We start from the raw sequence: 24,316 nt of genomic DNA, 5'->3' as shown, positions 1-24,316 counted from the left end.
AATGGTTTATGCAGTTCCCCTTAGAAAACAACATTAATCACCATAATAATAATTATAATTCTTTATATACAGCGCCTTTCTTCTAACAGGATTCTAAACACTTTACATTGTTGCAGATTGTAAGGCAGCCATCTTGGGTGTGCTCAGATACTATTCTATAGAAATCCTATAATTAACCATAAATAAAAACCGCCTACAATATTATATGTACAGTATCAGACAATCTCACCTTCTCATGAAGACTCTGCTTCTCTTTCTGAGTATCTTCTAGCTTAGACTGTAGTTCCCGAATATGTGCAATATCTGTTGCAGACTAATTAACAAAAGGAAAAAGTGATTAATGCTATTCAAGTTTTATACGCAACAAGCAGGTCTTTTCAATAGTTTCATAATGCACCCTATTAGTTAGCAATTGTGCACCCAGCATGGTCATTCTGCGCTGTCCAGGTCCCAGTCTAGCTGGATTAATGTTCAACTAAGAGGACAAAAGATTAAATTCATATCTACCCAATACATAATCCTGTTTAAAACCAAAGTCTCTAGGCCTAGGTGGAAGAGTCCATGACTATGACCTCCACCTAACTGTATATGACCATTACATAATATCAGCCTAATCTAATCAAGTAAGATGAACTGGTGAAAAGCCCTCTGAGAGTTGCAGTTCAACCAACACCTGCAGAGCTGGGATCTCCCATTTCACATGATTAAACTCATCTATCCTTTTATTAAATGTCCACGCAACCATCATGAAGTGTGTTAACCCTTTTTGTATCAATGATAAATTAGAACATTTTAACCTGAAGAATATCAGTTTAAATTATTTTTTGTTCATAATGGTGTGGTGATATTTTTGCGCAGGCTGCAATTAAGGGCATAACTATAATTGGAAGTAAATGAGACAATGTATATATGATGGCTTCTGATGTACAATATACTGAAATACAGGAATATATGAAAGTAAACATAGACATGACTCCTTAGTCAGGAATCAGCAGAATCAAGGCTGGAACATGCCCGTCAGATAGATTTGGATTGCTCTGTTCCACCTTACACTGCAGTGTGACAAAGGAAACCTTTGTAGTCAACCTAATGTCACAGTGTTCATTTGTGATCCTTATGAGGTGAGAAATATTAATCCAGAAACTTGTCCCTGAATAAATTGCACTTTCTTTTCAAGCAAAATGTGATTTTAATGTGTGTCCTCTGCATTGACAGGAAGCTGTGGAAAGCTTTGTTGTGTGTTTTGTCTCCCTACCTGGGCAATGAGAGCTTTGTGCTTCTTCATAAGCTCATTCAGGTCTTCTTGATCCTCATCGATCCTTTTCAAAAGATCAGCTTTCTCATGCTGCAGCTGGAACAATTGTTCATCAGCCTGAAAAAGAGGAGAGAAAAAACTGTCTGTGATAGTAATATGTGTTTCTGTAATGTCACATTTAGGGATTAAAAAGAATGAATAGCAAATCCATTGAATGCGTCTACTAGTTTTATCATTCCTTAACTGTGCTAAATTATCTAAAAGCAGCAAATAACATTACATTGTCTTAATCTTTTCAGAACATTCCTTCCTGCGGAACTACTTTTTCTATGATGTTTAAACAACATTGTGGGAGAGGTAGTTCCTTTATCCCTCTACAATAAAGAGATTTATCCAATGAACACTGATATGTAATCTATATGGAGGTGGCAATGTGCCTCATAGGGTGTGTGCATCGATATTTTGATTCCTATTTTCATCATTCAACAGAACCTGGAAAACTGAAACCTGACCATCCCGGGTTTCAAATGGTTATAGTGATGTGCTCTGAACTGTAAATTAAATTATTGTAAAGCGCTGAGAGTATTTAGAGCTATATAAGTGTTACTAATAAGAATCATAACAATAATATTAAAATTTGTGATTGTTGCTATTCTCATTTATTAGCGAATACCACCACAGTGGTAGATAATTTACAATATACACGGTGGCATAGTGGTTAGCACTTCTACCTTACAGCACTGGGGTCATGAGTTCAATTCCCGACCATGGCCTTATCTGTAAGGAGTTTGTATGTTCTCCCCGTGTTTGCGTGGGTTTCCTCCGGGTACTCCAGTTTCCTCCCACACTCCAAAAACCTACTGGTAGGTTAATTGGCTGCTAACAAATTGACCCTAGTCTGTGTATGTGTGTGTATATGTTAGGGAATTTAGACTGTAAGCCCCAATGGGGCAGGGACTGATGTGAGTGAGTTCTCTGTACAGCGCTGCAGAATTAGTGGCGCTATATAAATAAATTATGATGATGATGAAGACAATGTAAAACTATATTGGTAAACTTTATTGATTTGCACTTTATCTCAGTAATGTACATTTTTGTATTTTGTTACTCACTGAAATATTCTCTCTAATAAAACATAACTGAATAAATAAATAAAAAGATAATTTGTGATATCTTTGCAGTATTAAACATTTTAAATAATTTGCAGCATGAAATACGCCATTGATTGACGCATTAATTTATACTTGTGTAACTGTACAACCCTATGCATACAACTCAATGTTTGTCTGTTTGCCATCAACCTATGTACATCTAGGACAAGGGTTAAATGAGATGGCAGGGGGAGATTACAAAAAGAAGAAGAAGAATATATAGAAGATGGAAACAAGGGGCTTTATTAAAATCTGGTGTAACCTAAAAATTGTTTACTCTCTTTAATGAGTTCTTACAGTGATAACATTTCTAATGACAACCCTGCTATAAGTAGTGAAAGTAAATGGTGTGGATAGACTATAATAGCTTTATGCACCATAAGGCATAAAAGCTAACTAGAGCATATTACATTTAAGTAATATTAAGCTTCCTTTATTTACGGTATTATTGATAATTGCTGACAATGACTAACTTATATTGCAGATTTGTGTACTAGTGACTACACCGCAGAAAATTGTTGGGCAGAGCTGGACACAACGTCATTATATTATGTCACTTTTTTCTATTGATAACTTTAGTTGCTAAGTAGCACATTATAGAATGAGATGTGGGTAAAACATGAATCATAGTTCTTTTTTTTAATTCTCTTAGAGGAATTCCTATTGTCAGGATAATCAGCCGTACATTATTTGTTTACTTAATCTACAGTATCTCTTTATATCCTTATCATCATCACCATTTATTTATATAGCGCCACTAATTCCGCAGCGCTGTACAGAGAACTCACTCACATCAGTCCCTGCCCCATTGGTGCTTACAGTCTGAATTCCCTAATATACACACACAGACAGACAGACACACAGACTAGGGTCAATTTGTTAGCAGGCAATTAACCTACCAGTATGTTTTTTGGAGTGTGGGAGGAAACCGGAGCACCCCGGAGGAAACCCACGCAAACAAGGGGAGAACATACAAACTCCACACAGATAAGGCCATGGTCGGGAATTGAACTTATGACCCTAGTGCTGTGAGGCAGAAGTGCTAACCACTTAGCCACCATTCATATATGGAAGGTCTGCTTTAAAGCAGTCAAAACCAACGGTACATGTATGGAACACCCCACAGTAGTAATGCACTGAGAGCTGAAGACAGAATGGACAGCATCATCAACAATCTTTATTTAAACATACATATTGTTACGTAGGAAGCTGGCAAGCTGGCTCCCTTTCATCTTTCCTCAGGGACTCAAATAGTATTCCTGCTGTTAGACACAATATGTATTGTCTTATATCATCTCTATAGTGTAAGTGAAACAAATTCCATCTCTGTCTGTGTTTACCATAAAGAAGCACCTAGTGTAGCTTTCTGGCATTATTCTAAGCAAGGAGAATATTTGAAAATCTAGTTTCAAAAGCAGCACATAAACAGCTAGTAACAAATTGTCTCTGGCTTTTTACTTTTTATAGCAGAGTTCTTGCAGTGAGTAATGCAAGACACGGAGGAATCTTTCAGCAGACAGGAATCTGGGCTTGCAATTAATTTGTCTTCAGAGGCCCTACTATAATAAATATATTTTGCTTTTTACTTTTAAAGCAGTATATCCAGTTTTTCTTTTATATAAAAACAGTTCCTGCTAATTTGTTCCTAGCAAGACATGGAATAGGAGTATAGTTTACATTTAATACATCAGAGACAAATTAGATGAAGATGAGATAACAACAACTGTACTGCACCCTGGAAACATGACAGTTTGAACCAATTACAGATTTTCCAGTGGGCAAGACAGCAGTTGTGTGAGCCAATCACATATTGTTTCTAGGAAGATGTGTAAATTGTTGTGTGATCTCATCTTGAGGGTTAGAATAAGACTTACAAAGTCAGATATCAGCAGTCAGTCTCCATTGCTGTTTGAAATAAAGAAAAAACAAACAAACTACACGTTCAACAGGAAAGGAATGTTTCAGGATGGAAAACTAGGCAGAGGTATATATAGGTTTGACATTATACCATTGCTGCATATGGTTGCTGTCTTATATTTGATTTGACAATATATATTATAGGGTTTATGCAGTAAAGCAATTATGGAGTAAAAAGAGACAGAATTCTAGTATTTTCTCCATATTTGTCTTCTCGTGGCTGCTTTGCACAGACGCTCGCTGGGGTTGTGCCCAGAAGTGGAGCTGTAGCAGAGAGAGGGCACCCACACATGGTAAAGAGATCAATCATTACCGAGAAGCGTATTGTGCCACTCTCTAACACCTCTGTGACCCAAAACCCATTTTTGAGCAGAGGTGCGTTATATTTAATAACAAAATATTACATATAGTGTCGCTCTGCTCCAAAACTGCAGCACTGGGGCTTTATGTAATAAAATGTCTGGTTTAGAGATGCACATGAGCAAATACATACCTGTGTTTCCATATCTATATTTTGAGACATGCACGTCTTAAGGTGCAACCTTAAATTAATTTATTAACATTTATTTATAAAGCACCAGCATATTCCATAGCGCTTTATAATTGGGAAAAAACACAGCAATAAAATGAGACTTAGTATTACAGACAGACGGAGGGGCAGGAGGTAACCTTAAATCTAGTGTATGGATACTTCTGGAGTAAAGATGCAACAATCATCATCAACTCCAAAAGTTGCACCCAGTTTATGTACGTGCAAAATTTTCTTCTCGTATTTCAAGATCCATGTAGCTCAAAATAAAGATCCATGTAGCTCAAAATAAGAGACATCAGAAAGGACATGCATTACTTGCATTTGCATACCCTTACTGTACTGCACTTTCACGTTAGTGCCATTTTCACCAAGTGAAGCGTGCAAGATACATGCAACTCTAAATACAGGTGCAAGTTGTGTACATGTGCAGTGCGACAATTTTGTGGCAAGACACATCTTTACTTTGTGGAACTACAAATCTCTGTATGTCCTATCATCTAGCGATATAACAGCTGGAGACCCAAAGATTGCCCATGCCTACTGCAGAGCTATATCATATTATAAATGATGAATTAAAAGTCACGTTCCAATAAATAACTAAAAGAAGCTTTTTTGCCTGGGATTCATAGTTCCACAACAGTGTTATGACTATTATTGTTTGTCAAATGTTTTAGTAAAACAATAAAAAAAAAAACGACATAAAAGAAGAGGGATGAAGCTAAACAATGACAAGGATGATTGACAAGAGCCAGATGTCAGTGTCAAACATCAGTGTCATTTATCATTGAACTTTAAAAAAATGGGTTGATGGGTAACACATGATAACCATAATTGACAAAGTCAGGTTTCGAATTAAGGTGTCACCATCAGTATTAAATCTAAATGGATGTTAGACTATGACATTGGATGATGTCTCAAAATAAACACTACACAGAAAAAATGAATGTCTGCCATCATATAAATGTTGCCTGTACTACGCTCTTTGAGACTTTCCAAGCAATAATAAGTAACAGCATATGGATAAATAAAATGGTAATATGAAGTCATGAGTCTGAGGAGAAGCAACCATTTCAAACAGCTAATAGGACCAGGGACTAGAAATGTGAATTACCATGCTTTTATTTCTGGAAATATTGTCTAGCTCCATGTGTAGACTTTCCAGCTCTGAGCTCAGTGATCTCTGGGACTTCAGGGACTCTGTGTACCTCGCCTCACTCTCTTCAAACTAAAAACAGAGAAAGATAATGTCAGAACCGGCGGCAGAAAAAGTGAATACACTTCATTGTCAATGGTTATTTTGTAAATCAAAAACGTCAGGATAAGATCGAGCATTGTATTTTCAGTCATGATTCTTAAATGAAACTTATTTTTTTTCTATTTTACAGTCCTTAAGGGATTATTCATAGTGAAATGAGTATTTTTATATGACTCTTTATTATAGCATTTATATTGTGTGATTGTAAGGCTCTTTGAAAGGCCTACAAGCTGTGGGGTTGCCTTCCCTGTCTTAAAGACCCATCTATGTGTGTTTTGGAGTTTTTGTAAAGTCCTCTCTCTTTGTAAAATTTGTGTTTGTGTGGGGCGGAGAGAGACAGGTGCTGCCTATAACTCTGCAGAACTAGTAGGGTGAAGATTCCCCATGATGGTAGCTACACCTCACCTCCATAAGTCGGGGATCATCGTATATATCAGGGGCCATCAAAATGTGGCTTGGGGCCCACAAATGCCTTGTTATGCCCCTTCACATAGCATGAGGATGAGGATAAAGAAAGTCCACATACTTGCATTCTCATAGATGAGATAAATCACATCACACTACAACATTCCCTTTGAAAATCAACATCAAAGGTGCAAATCCCAGGCCCAAGATTGGTCCTAATGCACTAAAAAGGTGTTATAATCCCAAATGACATTACAAGAGCTGATCTGTCTATGCCATAGTACTCCCAGCATTTATTTGTGAGTGACTTAATATGTTGCTTATCGGACCAGTTGTCTAATTCCAAGGAGGGGCAAATACTGCCCTCTGCTGACCCACGGTAAGACGTACAAACATCACTGTATTTACCTGCTCTTTCTCATCAACATATGTTACAGTGACAAAAGTAAAAGCAAAAAGTGGTGTACCTAGGGCATTTGGATTCCCTTTTACCCTTGCATCTCACAGAGGAGAACATGGTTATAAATCACTAAACATAAATTAAAAGCAGCAACTTATATTATAAAGTGTAAGATAGTAGCACAACTTTGGTTATTATACCACAATCAGCAAGTAGTTTGAGCCTACTAGTTATGTTTTTAGCTTTTTATGCCTTGTTATAACTAGTTATGTTTTTATGCCCTGTAATAGCTGTACCCTGTAACAAAGTGTTTTTAAAACAAAATAAAAAACAATGTACAGTAACACTGCATGCTCCATTAACAACCCACATTGTATAGTGTCTTAGACTTCAAATGACTTTACATTATTTAATTTTAAACACCTGTATTTATAATATATATATATATATATATATATATATATATATATATATATATATATATATATATATATATATATATATACATACATACACACACACACTCTTCTTAAATACTTGTTCAGTATGATACTGACCTTACTGGTATACTGATAAATGTAGCAAACACGCAGAAATTATTACTTTTTCTCTTGCATCAATTGCTTAATTGATTTTGGAATGAGGTAAACAGTAGTTTTTGCTGAAACATTCACATTTGCCAGATGTAAATTAAATAATTGAATGGTTATATGGATTTGGATTGTTGTGTAAACTTATGGCTGCAAGCTGCACTTTTCATGCAATAAAATCTTTTCAACATCTTTGCAGACACTGGAGCCCGCAGCGTGCCGTGTTCACTAAGCGTTATCAGCTGCTGAGTGGCTACACCATACAGTATAATGCTCTTTTGTGCAATGACTCCCGGTGAGGCCTGTTGGAAAATACCTGTTTGACCAGCAATAAAAAGCTAAAAATAGCACACACATCATTATTTTTCTACAGCTCCTACTACTATAGGGGTTTATATGTCAGTTCTTGTACGAACAAATTAAATTGCCATGCACAGCAATTTAGCCTGTGACTCAATTTAACAAAACCTGCCCTATACACCTTACAAACTACAGCTCAGTCTTTCTGTCAAAGATGTTTTTGTCTAGTGGCAGCTGTACATGATGCATACTGAGAAGACATAAAGAAATGAAACTTAATTTTACGCACGTTCACAGACTTCATGAATTATTTTTTACAAACAGATGGACAGTTTGAGCAAATGCTAATTCCCTTCTGTTTCTCAGAGCTAGAAATATATGATAAAATCTGAAGGTTATCACAGTATTTCATTTCATCTAACTCTCACGATGAATAGTACACACTAATACTTATAACTTTTCTTATTGCGTTTGCTTTAGATAACATACAGTAAAGAGGTAATGACATGCTTCTGTCAAGCACTCTAATGGTAGACTAGTGTGATATTTATACAAGCATATCCTTAAAGTAATTGTTGTCTGGAATACAGAGGATTTTTGTGTTACAGGCAAGGAGAAAGTCCAGACCAGCCCTCTCATTGGCAAATGAGCTTGGCATGTGCATTACCAATTATAAAATCAGTAAAAATTATGTCGTGCCCCTTATATGTCAAGCATACATTGATCAGCCCAAACCATGGCCATTCAGGACAATGGCACGTCCTTTTTTGGTGCTGAACTATCATTCTAAAATTTAGACTGCTGGCAGATATCCATGTTACTTATATATAATATGACCAATCCTGTGCTAGGGTTGGTCTCATTAAAAGAACAAAAAAGATAGCTGCACTTTAATAAATAGAACCAATAGGCCGTTACAGGCTCATTCTCATCGTGGCTCCAGGCGGATGAGCTCTGCAGCACTGTCAAGGCCTGTTTTTATTTTGAATCTATGTGCCAAACAGGATGAAAGAAGAGCACCCCACTAACCCTCAAAAATTAGGTGAGCAATAAATTGATGAAATGGGGTATGTGTGGGGCACTGGTGCTGGTAGGACACATTTTTTTTCAATTTATTTATTTAAAGAAACAAAAGCACATTAATATGGCAGTCATCTAGTTGATGATGATTACTGTCCTCTCTCTACTGCATGATATGCTTACAGTTTATCATATGCTTTAAGTGCATCTTACTCAACTATATGCATTTTATGTACTATGCAAAGTCTCAGGGTATATAAAGATACAGGGACAGGCTGGGCTGGGGGGCAGGGGGGCATCTGCACCCCCCGGGCCAGTTCGATAATGGGCTACCTTGGGCTGGGTCACCTGCATTTTTGTTTCCTTTAAAATGTTCCTAATAGGCTGCTAAATTGAATCTTGCCCCCTGGGCTAAAATTTTTCAACCCTCCCCTGTTAAGAAACCTGCTGTTTTGCATACAATAAAGTATAAGTATTTATTTTGGAAGCACTTTACGTCTATGTTTTTTGAGTAAAAAGTGTCCAACTTTACCTTTACAAAAAATAACACTAGTGTGTTTGGAAATGTTGACTGTATAAATAGATTATGATAAGCAGAATTATAGTACACAGGTACACAGGTCATACATGTTATAAAACCATGCACTTCTAGGGTTGACAGATTGGCCAAGCTAATCTGCACACAAATGAATAATACATGCTGCACTCTAACATGTCTGCAGGTCTTACTACGTAGGCATGCACAGGAACTATTTTGAGCACCGCCAAATGGAATGTATAATTCAGGACTGATGGCTGATCTGGTAACCAGACAATGGGTTAAAACAAATTTGTACTTTTAGAGGTGTTTGCACATGAAATTGCTGCTTGATAACAACATAGGAAATCACAACTTGGGAGGAAGAGGATATGCTCTATTTGCCAGTTTAAATTGTGATTGTATGATTCGACCCAGCTCAGGAAGATAATATTTTATATAAAGGTCTGAAAATGGACAGAAACAGAATAGTGACTAATTTAATCAAATCAATATTAACTGAATACAACATTGTAAGATAATATACTGCAGATAATGGAGTAGAAGACTTGTGGTAGAAATTCAAGCCAACTTTTTATATTCTATTTTGTTTATTGAAAATTGGAAAGTTCTCAGCCATTCCTTGTCTTCTTATGCATTTAAATAGTATTTTTTATAAGACTGCACCTAGTGTAATTGATGACCATAGTTAGCCTGATTACAGAGATTTATCTTCCCCACAATCAATTACCTCCTACCAGAGCTTTCCTGTCATACTTATTAAGATGTGAATACCCACTCACAATACAATAGATTGGTGGAGTCCTAGTAGCCAGGGAAATGTGTGACATCAATTGGGGTGAGTTATAATGCTACTGGACAAAGTGGTGGCAGACACAAGCGTCTGAGCAGGGGCTACATCACAGAGATACCAATCCCTTCACGGCCCCCACGCTTCTTAGCTTTACTGCTCATGCTCGGTGCTGATAGGAGATAATAGTGGGTGCAGCGTGCAGGCAGTGGTGGAACTAACACTGTTGCAGTGGTGGGGTGGCTACGGACCCCCACCCCCAACTACTGAGCCCCAGAGCCAATGCACTCCCTGCACCTGTAATAATTCCACCACTGCCACCGCAGAGGGATACATAAAACAATATCTCTCATATACATTATCCCTGTGCTAGCCACAAATAAGGACAGAAAATGCACAGTCCCTTTAAATAAAAAAAAAGGTTGAAGTAGCACATACAGAGAATGCAGCGATGCATAAAAGAAATGTTATTCAGCCTGAAATATAAGAATGGGTTTAAAGAACAAATGGAGTGTGCACAGTGTTCTAAAAAAATAATGAATTCAACTAAATGTTAGTTAGTATGTGATTTCCGTGCATACCAATCAGCACACATTGTTAAAGATGATGTGAGAAGTGCTTTATGCTCAATTACATCTATATAAATATGTCACAATGCTTAATAAAGTCAGTTGTTAAAAGCCCTAATGAAACTTGCAATTATTTATTATGATCAATTTAAGTCTGAAAAAAAAATCATAAAATGTGACAGTTTTCTTATCTACCTTGCGGAACTCACCTAAGGTGCTATATATTTTACTAACTAGCTATTATTGGTTGGATAGCTAATCTTTGACGCATGTTTTTACAAATTCTGTTAATAAACAAAGCTACCATAAAGTTGATCTTTGCTAAACAACAGTTTTGGAATACAGCAAGTGCACAGATATGAGATGTGTATGTGTTTCTAAACTGTTAGCTGCTGAATTTATCATTGTTTCTCTATTATCTCTTTATCAGTACTAATTAATCTACCTACTAAGCTAACACATCGTTATAGGTATTGTTTTATTATCTCTTCTATGCATTGGAATATTTAAATTATGCATTTATCTATTTTTAACAAAACAGTATTAAAATCCATAAAATCTTTGAATCCAGCATTAATCAATCTCAACACTGGAAAAGTTAAAAGGCACAATAATCCCAACTGTGCCATAAAGAAATATACAATTTGTACAATAATTGTTTCATCACAATCTGTAACAGTGCCTGCTAAATACAGCCATAACACAGCCCGATTGTAGCACCACCATTGTTCTTGGGGTCTTTTCGTATAAGACCCACAACTCTAATTGGTCCACTCACCTTTTCCTGCAGGCAAAAGTACATTAAATGATCAGACATTGTACATTTGTTTAGAGGTGAAGAACTGGGGAGAGGGAGGGAGCAAAAGAACTTCCAAGTATTAACTATGGTGATTTGTCTTCCCCAGAAATTTAATTACACAAAGACAGAACATGAAAACATACAATATTTGCACAATAACTTTCCTACACATAACACAAACAAACATAACTGAAGGTAAAGCTTTTTTAAATAATTAACAAGCTGCAGGATGGAGTAATAAGAGCTGCTGAATGATGTATGCAGATACCCTACTTGTTATTTGTTTTATTAAAGTGGGAGGTGCAATAGTGTCCAAGTATTTATTATAAGGGTCTGTAATGGCTCAATCTTTGTAGCAAGTGATTTTTTTTTATCTTTATTCCGTATAAAAACAACAAAAAAGTTGCATTCAAAATATTTGACAAAATGTAAAATATTATTTTTATGAATTCACATTTGATAAAAAGTATGTAAACAGTACTAATTGTTTTTGTTTTGTTTTTACCCCAAATGGAATGTTTGATTGACTAACTTAGCTAACTTTATAATATACATTTTAATATTCAGAGCAACAGATTTAAAACAAAAAAGTATTTTGTTTTATTCTTATTGTTATTAAAGTAGGTCTAGCTTTAATAAAGAACAGTAAAAGTGTTACTAAAGGTGGACATGTCATCTATTCACAATGGAGGCAACCATTTTATATCCTAATATTCAGCTTGGGACATCACAGTGGCACGTTACCAAATAATCATGAGCCACAGGTTCTTAGTGAATTGATAAGCTGCATTCTTATATATACTTGTTTAGAAAACAAAATATGTGTAAGAAATAATTGATCTTTTCTTACAATGTACATTTCCTGTGGTGCTACTTTTTTGTTCTCTCATCCATACTATTAAACTAAAAATGGTAATATTATAAATTAATGTCTCTAAAACATATAGAATTTTTTTTCTTCTGATTAATGATTCAACTTCACAAAGACTTCATCCTTTTACCGAAAAAATCAAAGACCACAATTATATTTTTTATTAATTTTACTGTCTGTGTTTGTTTACGGCTTTGTACGAGCATGCCGCCCAATTTATCACAATCATTACATACTAGATTATTATTTTTAAATTGGGCATATTGTATAAGCATTTATCAAATTGTGACAAATTGCTCAATTAGAATCTGCAGAAGTAAAAAGGGAGTTTGAATGGGCATCATCAGTCTTCAGAGCTCTATAATCTTTCAGAATTTATTTTTCAGTGTTATTGTGTGAACAAATAAATAAAGACCAATTGAGAAACACAGCATGATTCATGTTAACAAAGAGAAAGGTTATTGTTATAGGAAGGAAACAATGGAGTCATTAATGGCAAGCATATTATCACCCAGTCTACATTCAGACAAACCTTCAAGAAAAGTATGTTCCTTTAATAAATGTTTCAATAGACTAGACGGACAAATGGAGGACCTATACACCATATTATTTATATGCTGTGTGTGTGAATAATAGCAATTTTAATTAAAGAAATTTAGAAAAAAATCTTCAATTACCTCTTTACACTTGACCACCAACCAATTTTGCTCTGTTCACCATTTCAAAGAAGCAAGGATTAACCTATATAGACTCATGGTCCATGTGAGCAAGCAGAGTCCAAAGTGCAACCCTTCTATTTGGCCATTGTCACCCATAAGATACCCGGTACAGATTCATTGTAGAACCTTCTCCTGTGGTTCCAATGTCAGGTACCTTAGGATTCTTAATTCTTTTTCAGCATCATACATTGCCATGTGACCTGTGTTCCAGATATCTAATTCAGAAATATTGTTTCACATACGTGTGATGCACATATAACATACACATAATCCACACATAACATACACGATTGGATATAGTTGTGTCAAAAACACGAAACACCCGTATGCGTGGCCTCATGTTAGATGCATATCCTGCCTTTTCATTCACATGGCTATGATTTTTGATTTCAGGACATAATTCATCAATAATAGCTTAAGCAAGCGGAACTGAACAATAACTTCCTTGCACATAAAATGGTATTAAACAAACCCTTTAGTGCCATACACATCAGTCACATACTAAGGGTAGAGCTACATGAGTGACTGTCCATGTGATTAACTGGAACCAAATACTCTCTATGAGTTTCTGACTGTCACCCTGCAACATTGCAGGATATCAGTGACACATGACAATTTACAAACAGCTCAACTGCTCAAAGCCGTCACTCTCCCAATATCAATTTTGGCTGGTACAGTAGAAACTGTAAAAAATAATGTACTCTCCAATTCTTACCACGATTCCATATGAGGCACAAATCATATGTTGCTTCAGAGCAGGCCAAACCCTGTACACCAAGGGTACCAGACTCAGAAAAATGCAAGTCGGGACTCATACGTCTATATCTTGGTCACACTCTCCTTTTAAGCCACACCCACTACTGGGGGAACAGCGAAATGTACAATTTTAAAGAGAAAAGTCAAAAAGAAAAACAAGTGTGCTAGCTTAGCGCAGTGCGCAAAGCCCACTGCCAACATTTGCAGTTAACATGCCATTACATCATTGTACAGTGAAAAGTGTATACGTAACATGCATGGTCTATTGAAAAGGTATGGGCTTATTATAACATAGAAGTGAATATTTAGCATGTACATTATAGTAAAAGATATAATTTTATAGCTATATTCCTAGCCTAGGAAGTCAAGGACGTATCCTTTAATTAATGTTTGTGGAGGGCATACACAATGATATTCCTCATCAACAGCCATACAGTATATTGCACAGGGATCAACCCCTTTATTAAACAGCCATACTGCACAAAGATCACCTCCCCAATTACTAGATGTATATTATGCGCAAATGACCGCCTTGACCCCAATACTTGATGAATAATCCTGTAGCTGGTTGTGCCAGCAGAGGTGATGGCAAGTGTAGCCATCATGTGTGTTATCACCAGTTAGGCCAGTGCACATGCTGGAAGGATCCATGTGTGGGTCCCAGAAGAAGAGTACATCTTGTAAAGGGAATAATTCTTACAGTGACTTCTTCAGGAACTGAAGATTCTGTGAGATAGATGGCAGCCATACTGTGCATCATACATCCTGGGCATGGCCAAGTCCTACAGATATGTCCTCATTACTATATAGACTTGTTTACTTTACACAGATGATTGCGATGGAATAAACAAAAATTAGTGTGTACCAAGCCTGTGCATTTTAATTGAAACATCTTGCCCTTTGTCACTGAAAATGTATTTTGATTGGGCTTGCATAAAAAACTTTTAGGATACCACTTTTTTTTATTTTACAAAGTAATTTCCATAGACTCAGAAGCAATACATGATACAAGGTGACACACGATAATTTGAGCAGATATGTTCCACTCTGTCAATGCAGCACAGAGGTGGTGGGACTCACCCCTGCCGAAGACTATGTGGCAGAGAGAGGCAGAGGGAGGGCACAGGGGAGAAGGGGTGTGAGAACTATGGACAAGGAAGGCAGCAGGAGGGAAGAGACGACAGATAATAGTCTGATAGCACAGATCACACAGATCACAGGGCTTGGAGTGTTCAAACAGAGCAGACAAGGGAAGTGCATGTCATCACTTCCGTTACATATTTTCATCTCCACTAAGATTTTTCCCTAGATGTCATCATATAAGTTTCACTTCATATTACAAGCATAGGAATATGTTTTAATACTGGCAGGGTTATCTTATGTGCATATAATTTTATAAGCATCTGAACTTATTTGCATAAGTATCAATAATCCCTTTGCTTGTAAGGTTTTAGTCCATATATCACCTATATATACCCTAAATTCTGGTGCAGTCTTTTATATTCTTCAACGTATTAATGTTTATGTATATTTTATGATATGCAGTTACCTAGACATTTTAATAAAATCAATCTAGAAAGTTTAATAAAATTCACAGCTACTTAACGTTAATTGCTGGCTGAGGAAGCATCAAAAGAATTATAATGCTCACTGATACAGGGAGAACAGCTTTTCATAACCTGCATTTGACTTTTACATAAAGGAAAAACTTGACTATATTATAATGAGAAAAATAATTTACATATATGTGTCTGAGAAGACTATTTAACTTTACACACAAAACATATGCTTTCTAATAAACATGTAGAGATCTGTGAAAGGGTGTTCCCCAGGAGCCCGAGAAGAGGGCGAAGAAAATAACACTCACCCTGCCAGTGATCCAACGGAGGAAAATTTCATCTTCTTTCTTCCAGGTCCTGATGATGGGGTGCTCGGAAGTTATTTGCTTCCAGCCAATCAGTGGTTAGAATGGTGACCCAATCAGGGCTCACCTCTGTCAATTTGCATCTTTTAGTCAATCAGTGCTTGCAGCATCATCGCTTCGCAGCACTTGACTAGCAGTCCCGTGCGGCAGAAGTTCAGTCGGATGACGGCGGAGATGCACCTGGACAGAGCTCCGAAGCAAGCATCGTCAGGTCAAGAAGAGAAGACATCGGAAGAAGAAAGCAAGACTGAAGAAAAGAAGCAAGAGCACAAAGAGGACAGAGGAAAGAGAAGCACCAAGGGGAGAAGAGGCATCGTCATCTGGAGGGTCTGGAAGTGACGGAGACGTGAGAAGGAGGTCAGTTTCCTGCGCAGAGCAGATCAGTATGACTCCCATACTCTGCTCCCTGTACCCCTGCTAGGCAGGCTGGGTATAAGGGCATGGCACAAATCGGCACTAGGCCAATGCACAGCAGTAGTGGGCATAAGACCTTGGATAATAAAGAGTGTTTATATTTATTGGATTTATCACCTTGGGCGCATTTGTAACTTATGGCTTAGCCTGTGTTTCCATTTAATTTCAGGCTTAGCCTATAGCCCCAGTTAATTACAAGATTAGACTGTGGCATCAGTTAAAAGTGCAAGATTAGCCTGGAAGCACATTAAATTACAGGATTCTCCTGTGGGCATGTAATTCAGGCACTAGGCCTGTGGAGATCAGATTGACATTAGTCCTGGAAGCAGTTTGGAGGTATCCTGTCATTGTGAGACTGTCCCCATTGAACCGTATTCAGGGGGCCATTGTGTGGTGGTCACTTTACTGAATTGTGTATTTGTTGAAAGTATTCTCCCTTATAGAGTCCAAAAGTCAGGCCCTCATTAAAGGGTAGGTTTTTGGTATCTGCTATTCCTTGTTGTCTGTATTCTGTGATTAGTGTGTTTGAGCTCTGGGGATTGAGTTAGGGCAGTACACTATACCTAGTTCTAGAAGTTAACAGTTGTGCAGCATCTGGTCACATGGTACGGTTAATAGGACTAGGGTGCTGTTGTTTTGTAGTAATTGTAGCTATCACTAGTGTGGAAGGTACATGTCAGCCTAGAAGACAGCCTTGTGGGTGGACTGTTTTGCTTCTCCCCTTTTTCTAGGTGCTGATTTTGGGAGTGCAGACAACCATCAAGAGGAAGCGGCGATTACCCAGTGAGAATCATCTTTCAGTTTTGTCTCTCTCTTGGTGGGGCAGTGAGTAGGATTTTATCACTGATCAGTACATCAGTGAGTAGGATTTTTGGGCAGGATACTTCTCTGTCCATAGTATCCATAGTTCCCAGCTCAGGATTAGATCAAATTGAGGTGTCAGCCTCGATTTCAATAGGAGTCAATAGGATTAGAGTGCAAGATCTCTACTTATGACTGTGACCTTGTTCACCCACTTCCTTTCACTCTGTACCCATGCCCTTCAGTAATTTGTTGTGGTTTCTCCTTTAGACTGAAGGTGGTGTGGGGAGCCGTGCCGGGTAGTCCATAGGAACAGTAGGTGGACCAATCATGACGGTAAGAAGCTTGTGTGTGTCTGTGGTTCCCCACAGGCGCTACAGATTGATGAGCAGACATATATTATTTTGTAATGATGTTATTACAGAAGCTTCATCCAGTGAACTAAAGAAAATTTAAACGGGATGTAGTCAAAATGTCAACAATGACCATGTGGACATTCAGAATGTTGATACCATAATGCTGACAGTTAGAATGTCGACACAGTTAAAAGGTCAACATTGAGAATGTAGACATGTTCATTAGGTCAACAGGGTTAAAATGTCAATATTTTGAATGTCAACAGGCTGTAGAGTCAACAGACACAATGTCACAATAAGGCACTATATTTAAAGCGACAATGCCGCCACTACCATCGTCGATACAGTAAAAAATATCAGTTAAAAAAAAAATGTGTGCCCCACCCCAAACACCTTAACCAAACCGAATGCTGCCAGCCTAGCCTGGTACTAGCTAAATCAGGGGGGACAAGAAGCGTAGGGTCTTTCTGCTATAACAACAAAACAACCTCAGGCATAAAAAAACAAAGCAGCCCCCTACCACCACCAACAATACCCAGACCCCTGCAAAAAGCAAATAGGGATTTCCCACAAACGTCTGATTTCAAGCCGTGGGAAGTCCACATGTTAAAAGTACGACTAGCACTGTGATGAGCTCATTATGCTCCGGGAGCTCTTTAGAGAAGGACTAGTTTAGCGTCGTCTTAAGAGCCCCGCTGATGTATTAGCGAAATACATTTGAGCAAACTCATTGTTAAAAAAAAAGTATGTTTGAGTGTCTGGGCATGATGGTGCGTGTAGTACTACAAGCACCAGCATACCCATGGCTAACAGGGTATGCTGACTCTTGGGAACCACAAGTGCAAGCATGCTCTGACAAGGATCCCATTGATGTATTTGAGTCTAGTGCTGGCAAAAGTGAAATCAGGGACTACCCCCTCACACACACACGCTCCCCCTGCTTTTTGTCCCCCCAATTTTGCAAATTCCAGCCTAGACTGGCAGCACTAGTGTTGGTTAAGCTGTTTGGGGTAGGGGCAATGCAAGGTTTTTTTTCCCACTATATTGCTGGTCGGCAGAATTGCATGTGTGTGTGTATCTCTGTGTCCTGTGTGTCAGGGATGTCTGGGGAGCCTTCTATATTACAGTGATAAGAATCTGGGGGTTGTTGCAAGGTAGATCATGTAATGGGGTGGAATATGACTAGATAAAGTAGGACAGAGGAGATCAGTATAATGGAGATTTTGTGTTTTCTGTGTGCCTAAATAGAAGGCTCAATAAGGGGCCTGGGCTCACCAGGGGGCCCGGACTGCAGACCACCATATTTTTTTTTTGTTGCTACTTTACTTTTTTTTTTAACACTTGGTGGTCCAGTGAGAATGTCAGCCTATGCGATCCGTGCATAGGCTGTAACATCGCATCATTCATTACAATATTCTATGAATGGATTGTGTGGTGCTACTATGCTATGTTACAGCCTATGCATGGATGGCACAGTCTGCCTACATAATGGTTAGATCCCGGTCAGAGTCCCTGTGACATCACCAAGTCATGTGGCTGCAGCACTTCCATGGTACACAGTGATGGAGGCTGCTGCAAATTTTCCTGTTCCTATGCTGTCACTGGTAGTAATAAAAGGTAAGAAGGGGTAATGTGTTGTGGAGGGAGCAACACGGACATAACTGTCAGATGGACACTTAATCTGCAATACAAGCTAGTTTATTTAGATAAACATAGATTAGTGAATATTATTAGCAAAAGTGTGTCAGGTGTAAACCAGACCAAAAGATTTTTGGGATTGTTGTGATAGTAGAGGAACATGCTTTTCATAGACATGTCAACTTTCCTGTCAATAATCTGACTAAAATTTTGGGGCCCAGTACAATTTAAACAAGCTTGTGGCAGGCCTGGATAAACATGAGACAGAATGCAGAGAGGACCTTGCCCATGATACCTTGATTCTAAAGGAGAGAGGGTGAAGTGACAGTAGGATCAAGTAGGACAGTTTAGTTAGGCGCATAGACCGTGTTGTGGATCAGTGTGGGGCAGTATAGAGAGCAATAGAGTGTAGTGAGCGAAGTAGAGGTACACAGTGCTGGAGCAGCTTGTTAATGTACTAAGTGTAAGGCCCATTATGGTGTGGCAGCAAGCAGTTCTGGGGTGGAGGAGATGTTAGTGGCAGGATCCAGATGAGTGGAGGTTGTTGAGCAGACATTACTGTATATGAGGGTTGTATCTGAGTATTGAAGACTGAAGTAGGCAACAGATGCAGGAGTCTTTCCTGAAGAACACTCTCCTCCTGTCTCCAAATTAGAAGGGAGGCAACTATGTAGGCAGCGCCGTCACCCATGTGGGAGGCTCCTTGAAAAATCACTGGTGGAGCCAATGTAATGCAGACCTACATTATCCTGCACTGCAGCAGCAACGTTGTTGGTTTAGTATGGTGAATCATGCTATTTTGAGTAGGCCTGGATGTGCTTATACTGGTGATCGGGCAGGGCTGTATGTGCCTGTACCAAAGGTTAGGCGTGCGTGATCTAGTTAATGGGCAGGCCCAATCAGGATGTACCTGCAAGTATGACAGTGTAAGGTCCATCAGAATGATTGATGAGTGAGAGGACACGTATTTCAGCTCTCAAATTCATGGTTTAATCTGTTAACAGGACATTCCCTCAGAAGGATTTTGACTTGTACAGGTGTGTTTTAGGAAACTACAGTCAGGCTTTCTTCTGTCTCTTTCTCTCAGCAGTGGGGCCTTGCTAGGCCTCCTACGATATAACCCACTTTCATTGAGTTGGAGACATATGGGGCGAGTTGAAACTGTTGTATCTTGTGTCTGAAGATCAGCTTGAATCTATTTGGCAGTGGATTGAAGTGGTTTCTCCACTATTTCAACAAACTTCGATCAAATTTTCTCTTTCGAGGGAAGGTTGGCTACAGTGTCAAGGACCTTAAACTTCCTAATAACATTACGTACAATGAAGACTGGAACATTAAGATCTCTGGAGATTGATGTGTAGCCTTGAGATGCTCCATGCTTGGCAACCTCCTCACACCTGTCTCTGGCTTTCTTTCTTTCCCCCAAGCTCATTGCTATACATACAGTGACACAAACCAGAAAAATAAGTCCTTTCTCTAGTCAAGCTTGTTTAATGAGTAATTTTTTAAACTGCAAGCATCTCGTATTAGCCACAGGTGAATTCCAAGAAATGGTGCATTATTAGTCAAAAAGTGCCAATATTTTTTCCCATGACTGTAATTATTTGTATCTGTGCCCCAGAGGTAGGTCCAGTGTGGAATACAGATCAATGGTGCTACATGTACTTCATCTAGACCCAATTTTGGGTAATTATCCTTTAAATCTTTTATTTTACATTTAAAATAAATAACAGAGGTACAGAAATATGAAAGAGGAAAGCAAAAAAGGGCTTTTTACATTTTAAAATAATTCATGAAATCTGTGTCAGTTTCAAACTACAATCAGCTAATGTTGCTTTCAAGATAGGTTTTAGCATACAGAATAAATCAGCTGCTATTTTAACATTATTACTCCCTGTGTACTTTCATAACATTGCTGAAATGTATTGATGTAGTCATAAGACTCAAACTACAGTAAACAAAGATGATCTCCTGTTTGCCAAATCAGGAATGAAAGATGTAAAAACTGTCATGTTTTCAATTTCCATCTTGCTAGTACATCATGCTGTGAATTGATCTAAATGTTCTCAAGTTTAGTTTTTTTTTCTTTGTATGTTTGTTTTTTCCTAAGGTTATTTTAGTGTAATAAGTTTCTCTGTTCTTTGCAAATTTAGTACATTGCCTGTTTACATGGAGAATTAAGAAATATAGTTACCGTGGTTGAAACAATGTAATAGTTGCTTTTAGCAACTAGATTTGCTGTGTATTGTTTGTCTTTGTGAACTTCTGTACAGTGATGAAAACCACATTATGCATCTGTTGTTTTGAAAATATTTTTATATTTATGAGATTGTTTTATTAAAATGGATTTGCAATGTTTCATAAAATGGTCATTTTAATACATCATTGTATTTTCTTTTTATGACTCTTTGTATGCATTATGTCAGCAGATTCCAGCAATGCCTAGAGAAAATCTATCTGCTATGATAAAATCCTCTCAACATGAAACCAACCCATTATCACGCAGAGAGACTAAGAAGAGATGCAGCATTCGATTCAAGTGTTTCTATTTCTAAGCCTGTACTTCTTCTAAGAGACAGGTGCAAACATCTGCCTAAAACAGATGTGATATATCTTGTAATATGAGGTTCCTGGCTGCACACATACATTAGATTTTAATTGCAGGTTGCAATTGCAAGTGTTTCAAAAAATAGAATGCTGGGTTAATTACAACAGCAGATTCTTATTTTGGGCACTTAAGAGCGTTACAGTCAGGTTGCTTTAGGCTTTCTGAAATGTAATAATTGGTGTGTGAACAGTGAAGACTAAATGGGTTTTATTTAGACGCACAGTTTTATACTACAGTCAGCAATATAATGTAATGTAGTAGAGTTCATTAACTCATTTAAGTAAAATTTAGCAAAAGAGGAGAATTAAACTACAAGTTCCCTTTCTGTAAATAAACACAGTGCTCAAAATATCATATGTACATTCACTTTTATAGTATGTTTAAAAGGAAATAATGCAGGTACAGGAGAAGGTGTTTTGGCATTCAATGGAAACATAGGAAAAAGTGCAAAGTGTGCCTAGAAATATATATATCAAAATATGTAAGTGTTTTTGTGAACATGGGCTGAACACTCTTTTACAACGTAAGGAACGTCCCTAGAAATGTGCCTTTGTTACACTCCACTGTTTTGTTTTGCTCTTCTGCAAACGCCATCATTTTGCTTCCCAAACCCATAGATACTTTGGCGGAAATCAAGGACCACCAAGGGCAAATCGAGATAAGTGAGCGTTGCATCTCTGCTGTTTGGCTCTCCTAAATGACCTCCTGCCTGTTTTGATGTTTATGAATTCATCATAGAAAAGGAAAAGTATTGGTGCTCATTAAGTGCAGGCCTGGAATTGAGGACACACTTCTCCTGTCATTCCTTTAACGCATTAAATAGTGTGCTTTATACTGCCTATTACTTGTCCCAGCCCTGATATAACGTAACCTGGATATAAATCCTACTTTAGACAATTCTGATTGTTACTGTAGGTCTCAACATATTTCATTAATTAAAAAAATGAACCAAAGTAGCAAAAGAGCAGCCTAATCATATGAACAAGAAATGTTTCCATGAAATCAGAACTATATTAGTCAGTAATGAAAAATAAGAAATTCATTGCGTTGTCTTTCAGCTCTGATAGAAGCGAGACTTATTGTATATTACATATTATATCTCTGTCCAATTTTTTGCTTTCCTCTTTCATATTTGTGCACCTCTGTTACTTGTACATTTTCAATTTAGGGACTCACACAGAAGGCTCTCATTTGTGCTACTATTAGGTATCTCTTAAGCCATTTTTCTCTATTTTCTCTCTGAAATAGAACACAACCAAATCCCATTTTCTTTTCAATCAGTCTCTCCCTCAAATTACCTTGGCCTTTTGCTTTCAGGTTGTTGTAAGCTGTCAATTTGATGGGAGAAAATGGGTGCATATTCCTCCCAGTGCCCAAGATCATCAACCAAACTTTTTGGACATCTCCAAGACACTTGAAAGTATGATTTATATCTCAAAGTTGAGCTTAAGTTGATTGTTTTTTTGTTGAGATGGAAATGTTTAGTTATAAAACTTACATTACGACATGCTACTTGAAACACATAATTACGGTTTATGTTTTCTCCAAGCTATGTTCAGAAGATACAGGACATTAAAGAGCATTTTAAGGTTTCCTTAGCTAATTCCCACATAGCAACCACAACACTTTAGTGTATGGATCATATAATATTTCATGCATCCCAACATGTCTGTCCCTGGAAGCGTGGGGGTATGGCCACATCACAAAGGAGCTGTGGCCACACCTCCAGAAGGCTGACAAGCGCAGTAAACCTTCCTTCCCCCAACATTCCAACTGGCGGTACAAACATGTCCCCAGGCAGGACAGCACCCTGATATCGGGACTGTCCTCCTGAAATTAGGACAGTTGGGAGGTATACTATTTGTGTCAATAGTCACAGCATATAAAATAGTTCTCAAAATATTCTTGGATAGCCATTTCCATGTACAGTGACTATAAATCATATAAATCAGTGAATAAATATATCACAGTGTCCTATCCAACCCCTAACAGTATCATTATATCAAATATAAAAACACTGACAGTACACATACTATTTAGGGCATAACAATTTAAAGGACTAGTGTAAAAGTAAAATATCAGACAAAAAGTCAGTTTAATAAAGATATTAGGGGGTAAATGTATCAAAGTGCGAGTTTGCTTCAAAACACGCCAGATACAACACGCTGCTTGATAGCAGCGTGTTGTACAAACACATCACTGTTACATTGCCCTGGCAGTGTTAAAATGGTAAAGAACAGATAAAAGTTGAAAAAAAAAAAAAAGCGTGAGGTCCCCCCACTATTCATGCTTAACCCTAGTGCTGCCTGACTAGTGCTCATCTTTGGTGAGTATTTGGGGTGTTTTTATTTTTAATAAATAGATGTGGTTTTAATGAGGGTGGTTAGTGTATTTATTGTGGGGTTTTTATTTTTAATAAATATGTGTGGTATTTATAAGGGTGTTGTTATTTATTTAACTTTTTTTTTGTGGTACTACAGGTCCCAGCAAGCCAGGGATGTCAGGGCATGTTGGCACTTGTGGTTCTCCAAGTGCCAACATGCCCTGGCTGCCGTGGGTATGCTGGTGCTTGTAGTTATACAAGCACCAGCATGGCCACACTGTTTTTGACAACCTGGCTGGCTGGGACTTGTAGTTCCACAAAAAAATGGCGTCCATTTGTTTTTTTTATACTTTATCGCCGTATTACCCTACTACCCACAGCCCAG

The 24,316-nt window shown here is 37.8% G+C and overlaps 1 protein-coding gene across 5 annotated transcripts in view; it reads right to left on the bottom strand.

The window, feature by feature from the left end:
* MYO18B (myosin XVIIIB) overlaps positions 1 to 24,316 on the bottom strand; it is a 390,269-nt gene that overhangs the window by 102,237 nt on the left and 263,716 nt on the right. For all 5 annotated transcript variants that reach the window (XM_075214447.1, XM_075214450.1, XM_075214452.1 and 2 more), the window contains 3 exons: positions 5,967 to 6,080; positions 1,256 to 1,372; positions 230 to 313 (listed from right to left, as the gene is read on the bottom strand). In XM_075214447.1, coding sequence (XP_075070548.1) covers positions 230 to 313; positions 1,256 to 1,372; positions 5,967 to 6,080 — 315 coding nt within the window. The remainder of the gene's footprint in view (positions 1 to 229; positions 314 to 1,255; positions 1,373 to 5,966; positions 6,081 to 24,316) is intronic.

Source organism: Mixophyes fleayi, chromosome 1, assembly GCF_038048845.1.
Source record: "Mixophyes fleayi isolate aMixFle1 chromosome 1, aMixFle1.hap1, whole genome shotgun sequence".
NCBI lineage: Eukaryota > Metazoa > Chordata > Amphibia > Anura > Limnodynastidae > Mixophyes > Mixophyes fleayi.
The sequence above is the reverse complement of the archived record's forward strand: the minus strand, read 5'-3'. Positions and strand labels throughout refer to the sequence as shown.